This window comes from Peromyscus maniculatus, chromosome 4 (assembly GCF_049852395.1).
Source record: "Peromyscus maniculatus bairdii isolate BWxNUB_F1_BW_parent chromosome 4, HU_Pman_BW_mat_3.1, whole genome shotgun sequence".
In the NCBI taxonomy this organism is placed as follows: domain Eukaryota; kingdom Metazoa; phylum Chordata; class Mammalia; order Rodentia; family Cricetidae; genus Peromyscus; species Peromyscus maniculatus.
The window spans coordinates 107,987,603-108,007,855 of NC_134855.1; the positions used below are offsets into that span (position 1 = coordinate 107,987,603).

Consider the following 20,253-nt stretch of genomic DNA (forward strand, 5'->3'; position numbering starts at 1 on the left):
TTTTCCTTAACCCTGTCCCCAGCAGAGGGCCATCTGGAATACACTAGACAGCTCATGGTCTAGCAGAGTGAGCCTTACCTTCTGGTCATGCATCATTTGGGGAATGAAGAAACCCAGGGGGGCTCAAGAGGTCTGATTACCTATCCCACAAAGCCGTTCTTTCCTTCTCTTTTTTTTTTTTTTTTTTTTTTTTTGGTTTTTGTTTTTTGAGGCAGAATTTCTTTGTGTATGTAGCCATGGCTGTCCTAGAACTTGCTTTGTAGACCAGGCTGGCCTCAAACTTGGGAGATCCACCTGCCTCTGCCTCCTGGGTGCTGGGATTAAAGGTGTGTGATACCACTGCCTGGCAAAAGCCCTTCTTTTCTTGGAAACAAGAGAAAAAGCAAAGCTCTACCAACTTCTCAGAATCTGGGATGCTCAAGAGGTAGTGAGCAAAATTGTAGGAGGCAGGGTTTTTAGAAATCAGAGAGCCTTGCCCTAAACAGACTAGTCCCTAGTCCCTGGCTGTGTTAAACTTTGTACATCTCAACATCTGCCAGACAATGTCCTGGATCTGAACTGTCTCCATATGATTCTACACTGCAGGAATGTCCCTTTGTGAAAGACGCTTTAACGTATTCTTTCAATAAATATTTATTGAATGAATCAACGAATGAGTGAGAGAATATATGAATGAAAGAGTATTTAGCACCCTAATCCACTGGCAAGAACACACTGTAAAACTCTTTTCTCTGAAAGCAGTGTTTAGCTCACCATACCAGAGAAAGGGAGCATCTGCCTGAGCTGCTTCGGCAGAAGCCCCTATCCCAGGCCCCCATTCTCTCCAGCTCTCCTTCTCCCCCCAGGGCAGGACCTCTGCTCTGGACAGACAATGTGCCTCACTTTCCCGAGCCTCTGGAGCCTTTTTGTCTGGAATGCAGCATGGCCTTTGGCATCCAACAAAACCCTCTCCTTTCAAGGTCTATATAAATCGCACATACGTGTGGGGCACGGTGTGATGATTTGCCGCATGGGTACATTGGGTGACGTTTAGGTCAGGCTAAACATCTCCTCAAATACTTTTCATTTCTCTTTACTCCTCTCTAACTGTGACTTAGTACCTGTAGGTCAGCATTTCCCCAGCTATCCGTCCTTCATAGTTACCAGACTCTGGAAAGCACCATTCTACACTCAACTTCTATGAGACCAACCTTTTCATGTTCCACAAGTGAATGAGACCACATTGTACTCTGTGCCTTGCTTATGACACTTAACATAATGTCCTCTAGTCCTACCCCATGCTTGTCCTAGAGAATGAGATTTCTTTTTTCTTTTTCTTTTTTTTGTATCTGAGTAGCATTTCATTTCATATAGAAATACCACATTTTCTTTACCCATTCATGAACTGTTTTGTGTTTAGGTTGTTTTTATTTCTTGGCTATTGTAAATAATGCTGAAATAAACTGGGTATGGTGGGGAAGGCCAGTAACCTCAGCCCCCAGAAAGCTGAGATAGAAACATCGTGAGTTTGAGGTTAGCCTGGGATATATAGTAGGCCCCAAGACAGCCTTGACTACAGAGCAAGATCTTGCCCTCTCCATCCCCTAAAAGTAAAATAAACAAGAAAGTAGAGTTTTTTGCTTGTTTGTTTGTTTGTTGTTGTTGTTGTTTGGTTTTTCAAGACAGAATTTCTTTGTGTAGCTCTGGCTGTCCTGGAACTCACTCTGTAAACCAGGCTGGCCTCGAACTCACAGAGATCCGCCTGCCTTTGCCTCCCGAGTGCTGGGATTAAAGGAAGTGCACTGTGTTTGGGATTGTGCTCAGGAATGTGCTGTCTGTGGACATCAAATGCTGATGTTGGGATGCCTTCCTCAAGGCTCCCTTCTGTATTTCCCAAGGAAGGTCTTTCCCTGCACCTGGAGCTGCTGTTTTGTCTAGATTGCCTGGTCAGCAAGCCCTGGAGATCTGCCTGCCTCCATCCCTAGCTGGGGTTAGAGCTGCACACCAACATTCCCAACTGTTTCTGTGGGTGCTAAGGACCCAGGTCCTCATGCTTTCACACCAAGGACCTCCCCCACCATGCTGTCTTCTCAGTCTCTCCTGACACAGTTCTAGCTGGTTGAGTGACAGTTCCCTGAGCGTTCAGCCTACTCCTCAAGGCCTGATGACAAGTCACCATGTGGATGGAGAGATTCTGAGCAGAGGGAATAGTTTGGGGAGCAGCCTGGCCATCTGAAAAGCAGAGCATTTATGCAACCTTGGGTCATGTGCATTGCCGGAGTATTTGGATACAGAAAGTTTGGGTGGAAACTAGTGGTGATCATCCTGCTATGCAGAACCGAAGCTTTTGTGTTTTAATGTGACTCCTTCTAGAAGTTCAGCTCTACCCTGCCTCCTCCACCCATGGATGCCCTTTTGGTATGCTGCACACTTCTCCCCTACCCCTCAAGACTTCAGCTTCTGATTTCTGTCTCACAGCTTTAGTGGTCCAAAATGTCAACTGGCAGATGCCCGTGAATCGGAGAGCACATCACACAGACAAGTTCTCCAGCCAGGATTTCATTGTTCGGAGAGGACAACCTTGGGAGATGGTGATATTCTGCAACAGGAGTCTTCAGTCTGGAGATGATCTGAACTTCATCGTTTCCACAGGTGCCTGCTCTGCCCCCTCCACACATGCGTACAGCTAGCTGAGTTGTCCTTGAGAGGTCTTTGGGATTTGGGTTATGTCATTGATTGGTTGACTTTGGTGGCTATGTAGCTCTAAGCATGAGACTTATCATCTTCAAATCAAGAAGGATGTGGCCTACATGCTCCCTCAAGCCCTGTGATGGGATGCTTTACTGGATGAAGTCCTAGATCCATGGTTCTCAACCTTCCTAATGCTGTGAACCTTTAATGCAGTTCCTCATGTTGTGGTGACCCCCAACCATAAAATTATTTTCATTGCTTCATAACTGTAATTTTCTACTGTTATGAATCATGATGTAAATATCTGTGTTTTCTGACGGTCTTAGAGGTGACTCACAACCCATAGGTTGAGAACCACTGACCTAAAGGAATTCACAGTGTCATCAGAGCCTGATTTCTCCCCAGGACCTACCCAGCACCCTTTTGTCTCCTTCATTTTCTATTTGACAGGTCCCCAGCCCTCAGAGTCGGCCAGGACAAAGGCTGTTTTTTCCATCTCTGGGGGAAGTAGAAGTGGCTGGAATGCAACGCTCAAGGCCAACGAAGGCAATAATCTGGTCATTGCGATCGCCAGCCCCGCCAATGCACCCATCGGATGGTACACAATGAATGTTGAGATCTCCTCCAACGGCAGGGCCTCCTCTCAGAAACTCGGAACATTCATACTGCTTTTCAACCCATGGCTGCAAGGTGGGTCTCTAAACGCCACACTCCCCACAGCCCTGGCGGAAGCAGTGGGTGTGGAAAAGAGGGATGGTTGAGATGTGCTCCCTATGGGCTTAGATCTGACTGGAGAAAGGTCGTGGGCTGTGGGAGGAGCAGAAAAGCTGCTGGTCAGAAGGTCTGCACTCACCCAGCTGTGGGACTCTAGGCAGCTACACTCTCTCAGCCTCAAATTTGTCCCCATTAAGTGTATATCATGCTGTTATTTTTCTGGGGCTGGCTCCCGTGGGGATTTGTGTGAGCTTTTATGTACTGTACAGTGTGATAAATTATAATAGACAATGGCTACAGTAAAATTCTGCAATGAGGCAGTACCCTTCTATCTCATCCTTGAGTCCAAGTTTTAGACTTTAGGTCAGCTTAGCTTCCCTTTCCGGCCTGAGTCCCCACATGAGAGCTACAAGCATCATAGCTCAAGACTGCGTTCTCCAGTACAGATTGGAGGATGGGCCCAAAGCGACCCTTGCTCTAACCCCAGTGCCAGTCTTGAGGAGTGGGAGGAAAACTTATCTCATTGGTTCATTACAGTATCTACTTTTTGTTTCTGTTTTCTTCCTCATGTGTGTGTATGTATGTGTGTATCAAACAGCGGATGATGTTTTTATGAGTAACAATGCTGAAAGACAAGAGTACGTTGAGGAGGACTCTGGCATCATCTACGTGGGCAGCACAAATCGGATTGGCATGGTTGGCTGGAACTTTGGACAGGTAAAAGGACCATAAAAAGGCTAGGGTTGCATCCATAATACACAACATGCTCAGGGCTTCTAGCAGGCTCGCTCATTTTCCTGCCCTTCATTTCCTGTTCATTCATTTGAAACACATTTGTTGACCATCGGCTCTGCGCTAGACCCTAAGCCGAACACTAAGGATACAGATGAATACATTTTTGGCTTCAAAGGAGTCACAGTCTAGTAGGGAAGGTGGACTCATTACTAAATTGATGAAGTGAAATATTCCTAATGCCAGGACACACAAATGAGCAAAAGGCCCAGTGAAGGATCTTAAGACATAATAGAGCTTCTGTTTTGCACATCACAGGAAAATGTGGTGAAGCTCCATCATTGAGTGTACTTGGCCTTTCAGAGTCATGGCCTTGGTTTTGCATTACCACCTGAGTTCAGTGAGTTCCCGGGTTTTCTCAACTTAGAAAATGTTTAGGAGTGTTTTTATCTTTTAATTTTTCCAGGTGGTAAGTAAAGGAATTAGATCTGGGCAGCCAGGGTACCTAGAAGCCCAGGAGTTGGTAGGGAGGTGCACTCTTGCCCGGTCCAGGTTCCATTGTGTAGCTAACTTCAGCAGGTGTCTAAGTTGACGCTATGTGTTGACATCATTAAGGGAGAAAATAATGAGGATAAGAACATATAATACACCCAAGGGTGAGAGCGGGGCTCTCTTTGGTGGGATGGTTTGTGAAAGCCTTTCTTAGGAAGGAGCTTTCAAACCTGACGAGGCAAGGAAGGCTGCTAGCTGTCTTCAAGAAGGACATTCCAGGAAGAAGGAGAAACAAATGTGAAGACTTAAGGCAACAAGAGCTAGCATGTAAAACAATTTGTGTGTCTTATTTTATAAAAATAGCTTTAGAATGTCTTCAGCCACACATTTTATCTTTATACCTAATTTGCCAGGAATCTAAATGGTCTCAAGATCACAGTCAGAGCCACAAAGGACACTAGAGATGAGTTTGACTTGATCCATTATTGAACAGATGGAGAAACCAAGGCTAGAAAGTTCCTGAGTCCATGACTGGGACTGGACTGTGCCATATTATTCCCCATTAGTGGGGCATGCCGGGAGTGGACTGTGCTGTGTTGTCTCCTATTCACCTTAGTGGGGCATGCTGGGAATGGACTGTGCCATGTTATCCCCCATTAGTGGGGCATGCTGGGAGTGGACTGTGCTGTGTTGTCTCCCATTCACCTTAGTGGGGCATGCTGGGAGAGGATGTCCATGTTGTCTCCAACACACAATGGAGCAGGTTCAGGCTCATGTAGAGTGAGAGGTCTGGTGAGGCTGCTGGGTAAAGACTGGGCACAGTGGCTGTCCCTCAATAGCTGTTAGCCCTGAAGGCCACAGAGCCAAAGGACCGAGTCGATCCTGTAGTCTTCACCATTGTGCTTCTTGTTCCCATAATTGACAACAACAACAACGAAATGGGTCATTTCTTTCATCTTCCCATTATAAACAGTTTGAAGAAGACATTCTGAACATCAGCCTCTCCATTTTGGATAGGAGTCTGAATTTCCGCCGTGACCCTGTCACTGATGTGGCCCGCAGAAATGACCCCAAATATGTTTGCCGGGTGCTGAGTGCCATGGTAAGTAATAGGAATTGATGGTAAGTACTGCTTACCATGTGCCACGTGACTGCATATCAGATCCATACACTCCTTGTCTCATGTGAGCCTTGCCAAGCGCATTTGGTACCTATGACCTTGCCCATTTTGCCAATAGAGAACATGGAACTCCTGTACGTTAAGGAGCTTGTCTGACGTTACGTGGCGACCGAGAAGCAAAGACAGAATATAGTCCCAAGCCTGGCTAGTTTCCAAACTCTTTCTGCCATACGGCAAGGCCTGTAGTAGATGGGGTGGGGACACACCTTTTAGGTGTTCCCCAGGATGTGATGAAAAGCTAGGCCTCTGCACCATCATGAGGCCTCCTAGGAAGGGATGTATGTGCCCAGTGAGACTGGAATGTGCACCTCCTTGAAAGCATGGAACCCCCAAGTGTCTCAACAGGAGGACAGCAAATAACCCTACTCATTATCTAGACAGAGAGAGGGCTCAAGGGGCTAATGGGACCTGTTCATGGCGTGCCCCTGTTAGTCAAACAAGGCTTTGAACCTCTTTCCTTTCTCATGGAACTATCCATGAGAAACCTATCCCACCATAGTATGCACACACATACACACACACACACACACACACACACACACACACACACACACACACACACACATCCTGGAGGCATCCATGGCTCTATACTCAGTGTACACAGAATGTCTCCATCAAAAAGTGACCAGACAGAGGATCTACCTGCTTAAAAATGTAAAGCTCACTGGATGTGGTGGAGCCTGAGGAGGCCAGAGGATCATGAGTTCCCAGTCAGCCTGAGATTCACAGTGGGGCCCTGTCTCCAAAGAAGGCTGCCAATCAAAGTGAGTTCTTTCATTCTAACTTTCTTGAACTAAACGATCACCCAGAAATATCTTTAGTGTCTTTTTGCTGGCCTGTGGTTTAGGCACATCTTGGACTATTCCCCAAGCTGCCCAGTTACTCTGCTAGAAATCCGAACAGGCTTTGGATGGCATGCTGAAGCCTTAGCTTAATTAGGGAGGACTTCTCTAGAACAAAGGCTTGCAGGAAAGAAGTGAGGTGGACCCAGAGACGCTTAGAACCAGACCCACAAGGCCTAGAATAGCCAAGACAGTGAATGGAGTGGAGGGGGACTGGGCTGAACCTTGCAAAGCAGGGTGCTTGGATAAAGGGGTAGTCAGTGGAGGCAAGTAAAACTGGAGGTCAGGGCCACTTAAGAAGCCAAGTTTCCTGCCAGCAAATAAGAGTACGTGAGTCCGGCCTTGAAGCCAGCTGGCTCGGCAGCTGCTGACTCACTCTTAGCCTAGGGCCAACCCACTCTATCTCAGGGCCCATTTCCTCAGACGTGCCCTGATGCTCTCTCCAGACCCTCCTCTTGGGCTGGGTCAGCCCAGGAGCTAATTATGGCTTATGCAGAGCTTTGAAGTCCTCGGCTTTGAGCCAGCAGTGACCTTACCCCGAAGCACCTGTGACCCAGGAGCTGGTGAGCTGCTTGCTGGTCTTCCACGTTCAAGGACACGCTAGCTTCATGGTACCACTAGAAGTGAGACAGAGCTCACCTCTGGGCTGGGAGCTAGGGGAGGCTGGTGGCTTGTCCTGGGTCTTCTGTGTCTGCTGTCCACTTTCCTGAGCCTTGGTACACTCATATGCTCTGAAGAGAAGGGGCAGATCTGACGGGTCGAGGAATCTGTGAGGTCTCAGTTTAACCTCTCACTGTTTAGTTGAGATAAACGGCCAAGTTGAATGGGGTCTGAAAACTGGACAGCTGGAGAGGTACCTCTGGGGCAGCTCCTTTTCCCTTTCCCTGTACTGGAATGTGAAGGCCTAATGGCCAGGGAGACAAACTGACTCCCAAGATCACCAAGGAGACAGGCGACAGGTAGTGCTTATGAACTGTTTGTCCTCTCTCACCTGCAGTGTGTAAACCTGCAGTGAACAGTGCTGAGGACTGAACCCAGGGCTGCACACATGCTGGCAGTAGTAGTACCCTACTACTGAGCTACCACAGGCTAGGCAAGTACCTACTACTGAGCTACCACAGGCTAGGCAAGTACCTACTACTGAGCTACCACAGGCTAGGCAAGTACCTACTACTGAGCTACCACAGGCTAGGCAAGTACCCTACTACTGAGCTACCACAGGCTAGGCAAGTACCCCACTACTGAGCTACATCCCCAACTCTCTTTTATAACTTTTATTTTCAAGAAATCCAGGCCTATACAAAAGTATAAAGGAATATACAAGTTCCTACATACCTGTCATCAATTTCAACAATTGTCCACTGAAGGCTGGTCTCACTTCATCTCTGACCGGTTCTCCACAGACGACTTGATGAACCCCAGCATTGCCTCCTTTGATATCATTTCATCTCTAAGTACTTCATGTATGTCTCTAAAAGAAAGGGGAAAAGAGAGCACAGGTCTCCTGAGTCCTCATCCAGTGTTCTGTCAATGCTGCATTCCTTAGACTAGAACCATGCTTAAGTTGAATGGATAAATGAACAAATTAATCAATGAATGAAGAAGAAAGGAATGACAATATTTCATCTTTGTTTTTTCTAAGAATTTATATGTTAAATGTCAAGAGTAATTTTTAGAAGATGGGTACATGCGCGCGCGTGTGCACACTTCAAACGATAGACACCACCCACACCCCCAAGCAGACAGCCATTATCTTCTGCAAACAGGACTTCTGGGCCCAGTCTTGCTGCTGACAAACTGTGGAGTCTCCTCCTTCTCTGTCATCTTGCAATACAGAGCTGATGTCATTCAAGTGCAATCAGACATGATCCATTAAATAAAGTACTTCTAAACTCATAAACCCCACTCCCCCTAAGATATTTGCTACAGTTTTCATGACAGAAAGGTGCACTCAAGGCTCCATGGCTTCCCCACCTCCCACCCCGTGTTCTGAATCCTGTAGGTCACTCTGGTAGGAAAGACATGGTATTGATTCACTTGGATGTGGGGGGTGTTTCTGCACAGATCAATAGCAATGATGACAGCGGTGTTCTTTCTGGGAATTGGAGTGGCAATTATGCTGGTGGCCTGGACCCAAGGACCTGGAATGGCAGTGTAGAAATCCTCAAGAACTGGAAAAAATCTGGCTTCAGGCCAGTCCAATTTGGCCAGTGCTGGGTCTTTGCTGGGACCCTCAACACAGGTAATATGGGTGTGTGTGCCTTTTATGGGTCAGTGGGTAGTAACGGGGTGTGTTAACATGCCATCTCCACCACAACCAGCATCCTCACACTGACCTTGGTTTGTAGTGCTTCGGTGCTTGGGGGTTCCCTCTCGGGTGATCACCAACTTCAACTCAGCTCACGACACAGATCGCAACCTCAGTGTGGATGTGTACTACGACGCCATGGGAAATCCCCTGGAGAAAGGCAGTGACAGCGTATGGTAAGTAATCAACCATTTCAATGGGCATAGAGCACCAAGTCTGAGCACCTCATCCACCTTCCCCTGGAGCTCAGCTCCGCACTGGAACTGGAAGGAAAGTGACATGTGAGCCAGAGCATCGTTGAGGTAGAAATGCTGCCCATGCTGATCATGTACCTTGAAGGACCTGCAATGCAGCGCTAGGAAGGGTCTGATGCCAGTGGAGAACAGAGCCAGGAATTCCAGGAGTTCGTCTTGGGTTTATAGCATCCATTAGGCCTGGTTCCACTTGAGAAGTTAAAACCTGAAGCTACTGATTTTCAAAAAAATATCAATTTATCTCAATCCAAGCAACCCATATGACTTAAGAATTTTTTCTCCTTCTTGAGGGGTTGCTGTTAGTGCCATTTGTTTGTTGTATTTCCTTTTTTTAATTTGAGACAGAGAACCACTCTGTAACCAAGGATAACCTCAACTCAAGATCTTCCTACCTCAGCTCTTGAGTATTAAGTTTATAGGTGTGTGCCACCATGCCTAGCTTATTTTCTTAAAGATGGCAAAAAAAGCAATACATTTTCTCATATCTATATACATTTATTATGCATCTTAGTTGACAGAATGAAAACATATTCTGGGTTGCAGGTGAAAATAAGAAAACATATGTTTAGGCATCATATATTTCTAATCATAAATATGCCATTGTCACATGTAGCCATATGGACACAGATATATGTAACTCAAGAATCCATTGCTTAAATCAATTTCAAAGGACAAATATGCATAATTGTTCACAAGTATCCACGTGACTAGATAAACTTTATAGCAGATATCATTTTTGTTCAACTTTGAGATTATTTACATAACGTATTATTTATTATTTCCAGAATAAGAAGGTCCAACTTTTCTGAGCTGTCTTTAGTTTGATAGAATAAAATGAAACAAAAAATAGAAAAAACTGGGGAAAGTTGTTAATACAAATAAAGAACCCTGTGTCGTCAGCCGAACTAATCAAATTACCCCCTCCTCTCTACAGGAGAGTGAGTGCATATAACTCACCTATAGTCACATGACTTGAGGATGTTTCCTGGGAGCTTATATTAGGATTTTGTTCCTTGCTTTGCAGATATACAGCATTCTCTCGAGAGACATCAATACTTATGACAAGAGTTTTGCTTTCCAGTTTCCCACAAATGAATATTTTTTTCTTCTTCCCTAATTTTGCTTTGCTATTGTGTCTGGAATCTTCTCATGGTCATTTTGATACTGGGGGACACTCTGCTACAGGAGGGGGACAGCTGGCCAAAGGAGGGCAGTCTGACTCATCTTTGGGGAAGGTCTCTTGTCTTAGGCCATCCATGATGACCCTGCACACACACCAGGAACTGCAGAGAGGCCAGAAAGACTAAGACTTGGTTCTCCTATTGGAAGCATTCGCTGCAGTGTTGGGGACAAGGGACTACTGGGTGGGGCATGAGGTGTGGCTACTTAGCAATCCAGCACTGTGTGTGATGGCCAGGCCAGTGATTCAGATTAAGCCATGTGAGAAGCCAGGGAAGGAATCCTCCAGAGAGCCTTCAATAAAACAAAAAGGTGGGACTTTTAAATTGCATTTATTTCCTTGCCAGCTTAGTAATTTATTCCCAATATAATCACCTTTAAGACAAGTAGGGCCTGATGGAGACAGAGCTGGGTGGCTCCACCGTCATTCCAATGGCTGCAAGGGAAAATTCCAGATCTAGAATCAGACTGTGCCTGTGGGTCCCGTCACCCGCGCTCTCCTAACTACTTTTATGGATCCCTTCCCAGAAGGCAATGGGAATGACATCCGCTCCCCACCCCACTCCCTGACAGCTGTGTGTGGAGAACCAGGCCTGGATGGTATCAGAACAGGGAGTCCCCAGCTTTGTTTCCAGCTCTGCTACCCCCTGCTGTGGACTTGGGCAAGTCCCCTGTCCTTCTGTTCCCACGTTTCTCCACCAGTGAAGCCTAAGAGTTGGCCTAGGGCTGGATTATCATTCAAACCTCTTGCCAGCTCTTCTAAGTCTCAACCATATTCTTATTCTCAGGCCATGAGTTTGGTATGAGATCCAGTTGTGCCCTCCACAGACCCACACATCAAGGTCACCCAGGGAGAGCAGAATTACTTCCCTGTTATGATAAGCTCTGCTTAAGTTTAGGCAGAAAGTCTTGGGTCCAAATCTTTGCGTCATGAATGTTGGAAGATTTAGATTTAAACTTCTGTCCATACGAGCCTAGAGTTACAGAAGGTGAGGATCAATTCGAGTTGCTTAGCAACAGTAACGGCAGCTGATGCATGGCTGCATGCCGAGAGTGTTCTGACATTGACACTTCACAAATCATGAGGTAGCTGTTACTATTTTATTATTTTCAGGTCCAGCTTACAGTTGAGGGCTAAGGTACAGAGGGCTTGAATAGCTTTCCCAAAAGACATAACTAGAAGGTAGAGATGGGATTTGAACTCAGGCAGATTTGAAAACTACAGAGCACCAGAAAATGATGTTGCTGTTATCCCTCACTAAAGTCTGCGAAACCCAACACTCCTATCTGGCTCTTTCCCAAAGGAGGTTGGCGGGACACCGTGCTGTGGGGCATGGGTCTGGTTAGGTTGGATGCTGTCTGACCCACTTGAGTGGAAAAGCTGGGTTCCTTGGCTCACATTAAACAGTAAGTGACACTTCCTAATAAGACCAAACATGTCTCAGGGGTGCCACAAAGAAAAATGACTTGCCCAAAGTCACACTGTAAATTTGTAGCTAAGCTAGAGTTGGATTATAATAGGTTTCTGTTAACACAAAGAACATTAGGACTAGAATCTGAGGGAGGGTCCTAGTCATCTTACAGAGGAGAGAAGAGGTTCCCACCAAGAATTAAAGCCAGCCCTCTGTATTTATGAGTTCCACATTCACAGACTGGAAGTGTAATTAGTCCTACCAGGATTTTATCTGTCTGAACACAATAGGCCTTTTCTTTATTTTCTAAACAACATCATATACCTGTATACCACACTTACATTGTATTAGGCATTATAAGTCACCTAGAGATGATATAAAGAATATGATGCTATATATAGATTATGTTGAATATTATGTCTCTTTATGGAAGGCATTTGAGTGCCTCAGTGTGGTACCCAAGGGGGTCCTGGAGCCAGCCCCTTGTGGCCTGTAACTTATCTAAAGATGAGCTGCTAGAGACAGACAGACACTCTCACTGACTACGAGGTGCTTAATTACTTTGTGTTGTTTTTATTGTCTGGGTTGTTGTTGTTGTTTTTACTTACTTCCCCACCTATAAATTGAAAGTCTGGGTTAGGAATCCACTGCAATTTCTTCCAGGGTTTCCTTTTAATCACACTCAGCCTCCAGTGGAATACACCCTTTCCCCAGGCCATCCCACTGATGCTTTTGGCCTAAGAGAGATAAGCTTTCTTGTCTACAAGGAGCCTTTGCTTTCTTCAGGGGCAGGATACTTACAGGGAACTTAATGTTGGTGGATTGTCGTCGTCATTGTTTTTAACCCAGTTTCCCGCTGGGCCACTGTGAAGGGGAGTGTTCTGGAGACTGCTCAAATTATTAGGAAAAGTTGCCCCAGGTTTCCTGATGAACCCAGCTTCTCTTATCTATTCATTCTCCATCTTAATTTCCGTAGCTACAGACAGGACCCTACCTGTAGATTTTGCAGAGCTCCAAGGTAGGAGGCAGGTGGGGACTGCCCCGGCCTGCCCTGCCTAGGGAGTGGAGTGTCCAAAGAAGAACTGTTGGTTCTTACTCCTCTGCAGTGGCCCATCCCCTGTCTCCTACACAGACCTCTGCCTTTGGATTCCTGCCCCTAATAACCCTTAACCACGTGATCTGCAAAGAGGTCACCAAGGCTGCTAGAGTGGCCCTGTCCCCAAAGCAGTTCAAATCAGCAAGCTTGACTCAGCACTTGCCCTGGGACACTGGGTGCCAAGAGGTCAAAAGCGGGGACTGGGCTGGGCGGTGGTGGCGCATGCCTTTAATCCCAGCACTTGGGAGGCAGAGGCAGGCGGATCTTTGTGAGTTCGAGGCCAGCCTGGTCTACAGAGCGAGATCCAGGACAGGCACAAAGCTACACAGAGAAACCCTGTCTCGAAAACCAAAAAAAAAAAAAAATGGGGACTGCACTAGAGTCGTTATAACCTCACGCAAAGAGCAGTGATTAGGGAGTAAAAATGGAGTCACTGGGTGATGTGCAAGACTCAGAAGTAGCACCGGGCTCTGAGCAGCACACTCTCCAGATCAAGAAAGATGTCTTGGTGAGAGCATGTGTCGGTGTATGGACGGATGTATGTTTACATGTGGGGGCATATGTGTGCCACAGTGAGGATGTGAAAGTCAAGGGACAACCTGTGGGCATTAGATCTTTCCTCATGTGGCTTCCAGGGATGGCACTCAGGTCATCAGGCGTGGCGGCAATCGCCTTCACCCACGGAGCCGTCTCTCGGGCCCTGAGCAGCTCAGGATCACGCCCATGCTTGGCAAGCAGTCTGCCATGAGCTACATCCCCAGTTAATCATGGAGTTTTGAGCAAATAGTATCGTATAAACATACTCTCCTTGCCATTGAATATCCTTCAAAAGCGAAATTATTTTAAATGTAATATAATCTACCATGTGTTTAAACTATTATCCCTTTTCTTACTAATACTAGGGTATTTATTTCCCGTTTTCTCTCCCTTATACTTGAATTCACATTTACTCCGTATAAGATGTTGGATCACTTTTCTTGGTGCCACAGTTTATGAATTGTCAAAAAGGAATGGTAATTATTTCCAGTTTTTAGAGACATGGATTAAAGGAGTTAATACAGGGTGGTGCTGTAGATCACTGGTAGAGTGCTTGCCTAGCATACACAAGGTCCTGGGTTCGATCCCTACCACCACACACAAAAAAGAGAGTAAATATACTGAAGGCAGTTAGAATACTTAACGTTCTATGTTCACCCTATCTTGGTTATTGCCATTTTTATAGTATACAAAATCTTTTAAATGTTCATTTCTTTTCTAATCATGCAAGTAATAAGCAATTTTCATGGTTAAAAAAATGAAACACAGCCGGGCGGTGGTGGTGCACGCCTTTAATCCCAGCACTCGGGAGGCAGAGGCAGGTGGATCTCTATGAGTTCGAGGCCAGCCTGGGCTACCAAGTGAGTTCCAGGAAAGGCGCAAAGCTACACAGAGAAACCCTGTCTCGAAAAACCAAAAAAAAAAAAAAAAAGAAACACTACAAAAATAATGTAAATTTGTTTTCTATGTATTGTATATACCATAAACTGTTAATTTGGCTAACACAATTGAAATATTAGAGACTAACTAGGTCCAATTTTTTCCAGTGATGGGGACCAAACCGAGACTTCAGGCTTGTTAGGCAAGTGCTCTACCTCTGAGTTAAGTCCTTAACTCCTCTACATTCTTTTTTTTAGTAATTTCGTTACTACTCTGTGTATGTTCATAGGGGGTGGGGTGCGTGACACCGAGCACATGTGTAGATCAATGAATTACTGTCTCCTTCCACCTTTACACTCTCCCAAAGAGCCAGCTCGGGTCTACAGGGCTGCCTGGCAAACACCTTTACCCACTGAGACATGTCGCCAGCCCCACGTAGTTTTCACTGAAAAAGATCCATGCATACATCACGTACATGTGTGGATGTGCGCACTGTTGTCTAACAAGATTTTGTAACGAATTTTCTGCTTTGGTTTTATTTTAGAACATCTAATTGCCATATTTATTTGTTTTGTTTTGTTTTGTTTTGTTTTGTTTTGTTTTGTTGTTTGCTTTGGTTGGGTTTTGGAGGAAGTATTTGTTTGCTGGGTTTTTTTTTTGGGGGGGGCGTTGTTTTGGTTTTAAGATGGGGCCACTGTGTAGCCCCGTCAGGCCTGGAGTTCACAGGCTCCCGCTTGGGTATCTCAGGATCACAGCTGTGCACCACACACACACACACACACACACACACACACACACACACAGAGCTTTCATTTGATTTTCCTACTTGATGCTCTGCTTCAGATAACCTCTCCTTGTTAAGTACGACCTTCACTTTGCTCGTCATTTATTTTACAGCTGTGTGATATTCTATTTATAGCTGTGCAACCAGTTATCTGGTTATTCCTTTATTGGCGCCTTTTTTCTCCAGCATGCTTGCTCTCACAAGCAATGCTGGAGTGGAGTACCTTAGCCTGGACAACTGTGCATATTCATAAAAGTGTTTCCCCCGGAGAAATCCCTCAGGGTGGAAATACTGGCTTAGTGAGTATGCAAATTTCTAGAGATTTTTATACTCGTTGCCAAATTGCCTTCTGCAAAGGTCAGACGATTTAAGTCCCCACCAGTAGTAAGCAGTAACACTTGCTTTCTTAACTGGAAGTGAACAAGGCCCCCAGCCTAGACTTGAATCTCTGCTAGGCTAGCAGGCAGAATCTGCAAGGCTGTTACGGTTTCTCTTTGTCATTTTAATCTTCTTTTAATAGCATTGAGGTCAAAACTACTGTCATATGTTCAGTCATCATTTATACTGCTTATGAAAACCGTGTTCATCGCTCTTTATTGGCATGTTTTTCTTTTCTTTTTGTTTTTATTAATGTGTAAATATTTTAAAACTAATATGGTAAGTCTCTGTCTGGCATACATGTTGTACCTATTTTTCTACTTTATTGGGAGTTTTGTTTTGTTTTGTTTTTGTTTTTTTGTCATTTTTTTTTGCTCTCCCATTTCCAGACTAGATAATCCAAGTGGTCTGCAGATCTCTCTTCAAACATGTTTATTCTTACTCTGTTATAGCTATCCTCCTAATAAATTCATCCATTGAATTATTCAATTTCAGATATCAGGGAGGTTGTTAAAGTGTTCCATTTGTTTTTTTCTAAACTATTTCTACTTATCTGCCAGAAGTCCCCCTCTTTCTGTTCTCTGTGAATTTGTTTCCCTTGATGTCATTGATTCTGGTTGCAGTCACTTGAAGTCCTTGGCTGACATCTCCAACATGTGGCTGTCTTCTCTGTTGGGGCTAAATTCATGTCATTGCTGGTCCTTTGTATGTTGCGTTACTTTGACTTTACCCTAGGTGTGATAAACGGCAGTATTCTCTTGCTCTGTACTAGCAAAACCCTTGGGGGGTCCGGATTGCAAACCGCCGCAGTACAGTGGGAGCAGTTCCGTTCCATCTTTTTTGCCGGGCTACTCGGTCTGTCTCATGCACGCATGGTTCACCCAGGCGTGTGAGCAGTTTATCCATGAATTTGGGGTCCTTTCCCTCAAGTCTTGCTTTTCAGAGCAGACCCCTCACTCTCCTTGGTCGACCCAAGCTCTGGTTCCTGTGTCTCTGCGCCTCAGTTCACAGTCCTTGGAGGATTTCAGGGAGATGATGCCCACCAACACCATCGGAATCTCTAGCACAGAGTGCGCACCTGCAGGGAGGCTCTGGGAGCTGCGTTGTTCGGCTGGAGATGTAGTGTTGCCGCTCACTTGTTACGCGCCCTTCTGTCTGCAGGAATTTCCATGTCTGGAATGAAGGCTGGTTTGTGCGGACTGACCTAGGCCCCTCGTACGGTGGATGGCAGGTGCTGGATGCCACCCCCCAGGAGAGAAGCCAAGGTAATCCTGCCGCACTGCTGGAGCTTGGCTCTGCCATTTACAGGAAGAAGTAACCCAAAGCCCTCTCTAGCTCCACAATGCACAGTGGGATGAAGTGTTGTTGTTGTTGTTTGTTTGTTTGTTTGTTTTTAAATAGAGTTCTCCTTATTTTGTGTTGCTCATGCTGCTGTTTAAATGGATACCATCATTTTTGCTGGGCTGCTTGGTCTACCTTATGCACGCATGGCTCACCCAGTCATACGAGCAGTTTATCCATAAATTTAGGTTTCTTTCCCTCATGTCTTGCTTTTCAGAGCAGACCCCTCACTCTGCAGCCCCTCCACCTGTTGGTACCGCTGAGGAGCCCTGGCATGTGTCAGGCGACAGGGAAAAGGCACCCTCCCTTGTCAATAATTACTTCCTCCCACTGCCACCAGCAGCATGGCCCTCCCAGGGTGGAAGTCCCATGGATTCAGTCCTGTTCTTCTTCCTGTGACAGGCCCAAGGCAATGGTGGTGGCTGCCCCCACCCCTGTATGCCTCTGGCTGGCTAGGCTCCCCTTTAGACTGGCTGCCTTGCCCCTCCTCAAGACCCGGGCACTCATTTTTGTCTCTTACCTCCTTCTCTCCCATCAAGGATGGATCTCGGGCTCTCTGGAGTTTTTCTTCTTCTGCCTCTAACCTCTAGAGAAGTCTGTCTTGTCTGTTACCTTCATTTTGAGTTGTTTCTTTCAGAGTAAAGAAAAAGTATAAGCTAATATATATTGTATATATAAACAATGTACATATATAATTGAAAGTATCAGAGTAGCTCAGATAGTTATCAAAAGACTCAGAATAAAAAATCAGTCTTACTGTCCCCCTAATGTCCTTACCCTACCCGATAACACCTGACCTTTCTAACAGACACGTGGAATGTTGAACGTTTGGGGCTGGAGGGGAACCTTTTGGATATTTTCTAGCCACTGTTTTTTAGACTTTTCAGTGCAACTTGTAAGCGGTTATAAAATCGAGTTAATGAATTGTGACCATGCCAAGAAGTGAAAACAAAACAGAATAGAAAGGAGAATAAAGTAAAATATCAGGACTGAGAAGATTAACTGTTGACCTGCTAAATGTCTCAAGTGTGCCAGGATATCAAATTTACTTTCTGTGATTTATGGTTTAAAAAAATTCTGGGTCACCCTGTCCCCTGTGTATAAAAAGTTATGTGTGCATCTTTTTGTTAGTTTTGTAAACATGTATGTATATATATATATGTGTGTGTGTGTGTGTGTATATGTATATATATGTATATGTATATGTATATAGTGTGTGTGTTTCTCTATATGTCTATCTTTGTCTAGCCAAATAATCTACCTGTGCTGACCCCAAGAGGAGAAAAGTGAAGGTAGGGGTTAGGACTCAGAGGAGTAAGGGATCCCATGCACTAGATGTTCAGGAAAGACTTCTAGAAATGGAAGGTCAGTGCGCCTTTAGGCTACAGTGATTTAGAAAAGCAGCACTTCACAGCCAGACCAGGCTGACATCAGGGGGTCAGCTCAGGTGACACACGTATAGGACATACAGTTCAGCCCGTCTTAAGTGGAGTTGGACCAGGGACTTGGTACAGAATGATGGTGATGGGTAGCTGCTCTGTGCCATACCGAAGGGTCACAGTCAGGGCTGAAGCTTGGCTGGAGTGGAGGCAGAGGACTGACATGTCGGCAGCAGGCCCTCAGAGTCAGTTCCTAGGCAGGCTGGAGAGGATGAGCTTTACCATTGTCTGCTGCATCCAGACTTTGCATCTTGGCCACCAGGTGTGTTCCAGTGCGGTCCTGCTTCGGTGAACGGCATCCGAGAAGGTGATATAAACCTGAATTTTGACATGATCTTCATCTTCGCGGAGGTGAATGCGGACCGCATCACCTGGATCTATAATAGCAGGAATGGCAGCCAGAAGCAGAATTCTTTGGACACTCACTCCATCGGCAAATACATCAGCACCAAGGCCGTGGGCAGCAACTCTCGCTTGGATGTCACAGACAAGTATAAGTATCCAGAAGGTAAGATTGGTGCTGACGGAGTGATGCCACATGGAACTCAGTGACGGGTGGACAGCTCAGGAAGTGGCAAGGAAAAAAAAAAGCCTTTACCCAACACCCCTACATCTCAGTCAGTTCTGCCCAAATGGTAGGGGGTCTCTCTACCATCAAGTGCTCAACTGCTTTTTTCAATGGGGACAGCAACATCAAGGACAGTTAGCTACAGAGCACAGACAGCTGTAAGCCCAGCCCCCCTCCAGATGTGTTCCTTTCTCAACTGCACAGCTGAACTGATGTCACTATGATTGAACATCACAGAGAGAGGCGTGGTTCTCGGGGCTTTGGGACACATTTCTCTGTCAGTCCGTTTTCCTAATCTCCCAGAACATAGACAGAAAATGCCATTTCAACAAAGAAATAGACAAAGAAACTCAGGAATGTGGGCTTGTGCCATATACATTTACAGTTCCACCCCCTAAGAAGCCCAGAGGTACAATGATTAAATGAGGAGGCTAATGCCATGGTACCTGAAATCTTCATCATCTTTCTACTCCTGGTCTCCTACAGCCGCCTTGGAAGGCCATGTGCTATGAAGCTGTCTTATCTCTACTAGATTTATTACTCAGAAGTTGCTTTGGGAAGCAGGATTATAGTAGTTCTCAATGGCAACAAAAGCCCTCCGTAAAAGCCTTCCGTTTAAAGATGCAGTTCAACTTTAGAAATAGCCCAGAGTAACTTAGCAGTTGCTCTAGCAGGCCACAGGCAGAGTCTGCTCTCCAGTGGGTTGATATTTCATTCTTTCCAGAGTACTTGGAAATAGTTGACTTGGTTGATTTTCGTAGTCAATTTCTGGGAGGAGGAGCAAAAAAAATAAATAAATAAAGTGCCCTTGGAAATGTGCCTACAGTGCTCCTAGAACCAGACCAGATCTCTGACAACTAGTGAGTGGCTATAGGTGTTGGCCAGAGTTCACAGGAGAAAACTGACTCCAGGAGACATACTCCAAAGCCAGGGGCATTCACACCTGATACCCTGCTGAATCTGTCAATATAAAAAAAAACAAAACCTCCCAGTGAGATTCTCTGCAACCGAAACACATTTATTTGAGAATGGTAGAGCAATGGAAGAACACGCACGCCATAGAAAACTGTCAGTCTGTGTGAAGGGCTTGAGGTAAAGAGAATGCTTTCAGAGGCAGAAGTGAAGAAGATCACATCAGATGATGTGAGACAGTACTTTCTGGCCACGGCGATTAATAACCAAGGTTGGTAGTGGTGCAAGGTTGAGCCGAAAACTGCTGGGCTGATGTCCTTGTGGTTCTTTTGTGTTGAGTTACGTTTGTGGCCTCTGTAGAAACCCATGGCTCGGGCAGTCTTTGGCCAGAGCAACCATCAGGCATGTATGCAAAAGGACTCTCCATTTGTAACCTCCCAGCTTCGTTTATCTATTTATTTTTGTTACGGTCGACACAACAGGTGACTCTATTTTGATTCTGACAACTTTCTGGGTGCCTACTGTCTGGGTGCCTA

At 45.6% G+C, this 20,253-nt stretch overlaps 1 protein-coding gene and 1 long non-coding RNA gene across 4 annotated transcripts in view; one reads left to right on the plus strand and one right to left on the minus strand.

Annotated features, from left to right (window-relative positions):
• Window positions 1-20,253, plus strand: part of Tgm3 (transglutaminase 3) — a 125,063-nt gene that overhangs the window by 95,086 nt on the left and 9,724 nt on the right. For all 3 annotated transcript variants that reach the window (XM_076570631.1, XM_076570630.1, XM_016003000.3), the window contains exons 2-9: window positions 2,458-2,631; window positions 3,121-3,360; window positions 3,983-4,101; window positions 5,582-5,710; window positions 8,695-8,872; window positions 8,979-9,114; window positions 16,619-16,722; window positions 18,500-18,745. In XM_076570631.1, coding sequence (XP_076426746.1) covers window positions 2,487-2,631; window positions 3,121-3,360; window positions 3,983-4,101; window positions 5,582-5,710; window positions 8,695-8,872; window positions 8,979-9,114; window positions 16,619-16,722; window positions 18,500-18,745 — 1,297 coding nt within the window. In that variant the 5' untranslated portion in view covers window positions 2,458-2,486. The remainder of the gene's footprint in view (window positions 1-2,457; window positions 2,632-3,120; window positions 3,361-3,982; window positions 4,102-5,581; window positions 5,711-8,694; window positions 8,873-8,978; window positions 9,115-16,618; window positions 16,723-18,499; window positions 18,746-20,253) is intronic.
• On the minus strand, window positions 7,966-11,345 carry LOC143272989 (uncharacterized). Its single transcript, XR_013050764.1, has 3 exons — window positions 10,747-11,345; window positions 8,967-9,088; window positions 7,966-8,101 (listed from the first exon to the last, which is right to left on the minus strand). It is a non-coding gene; the product is annotated as an uncharacterized LOC143272989 (long non-coding RNA).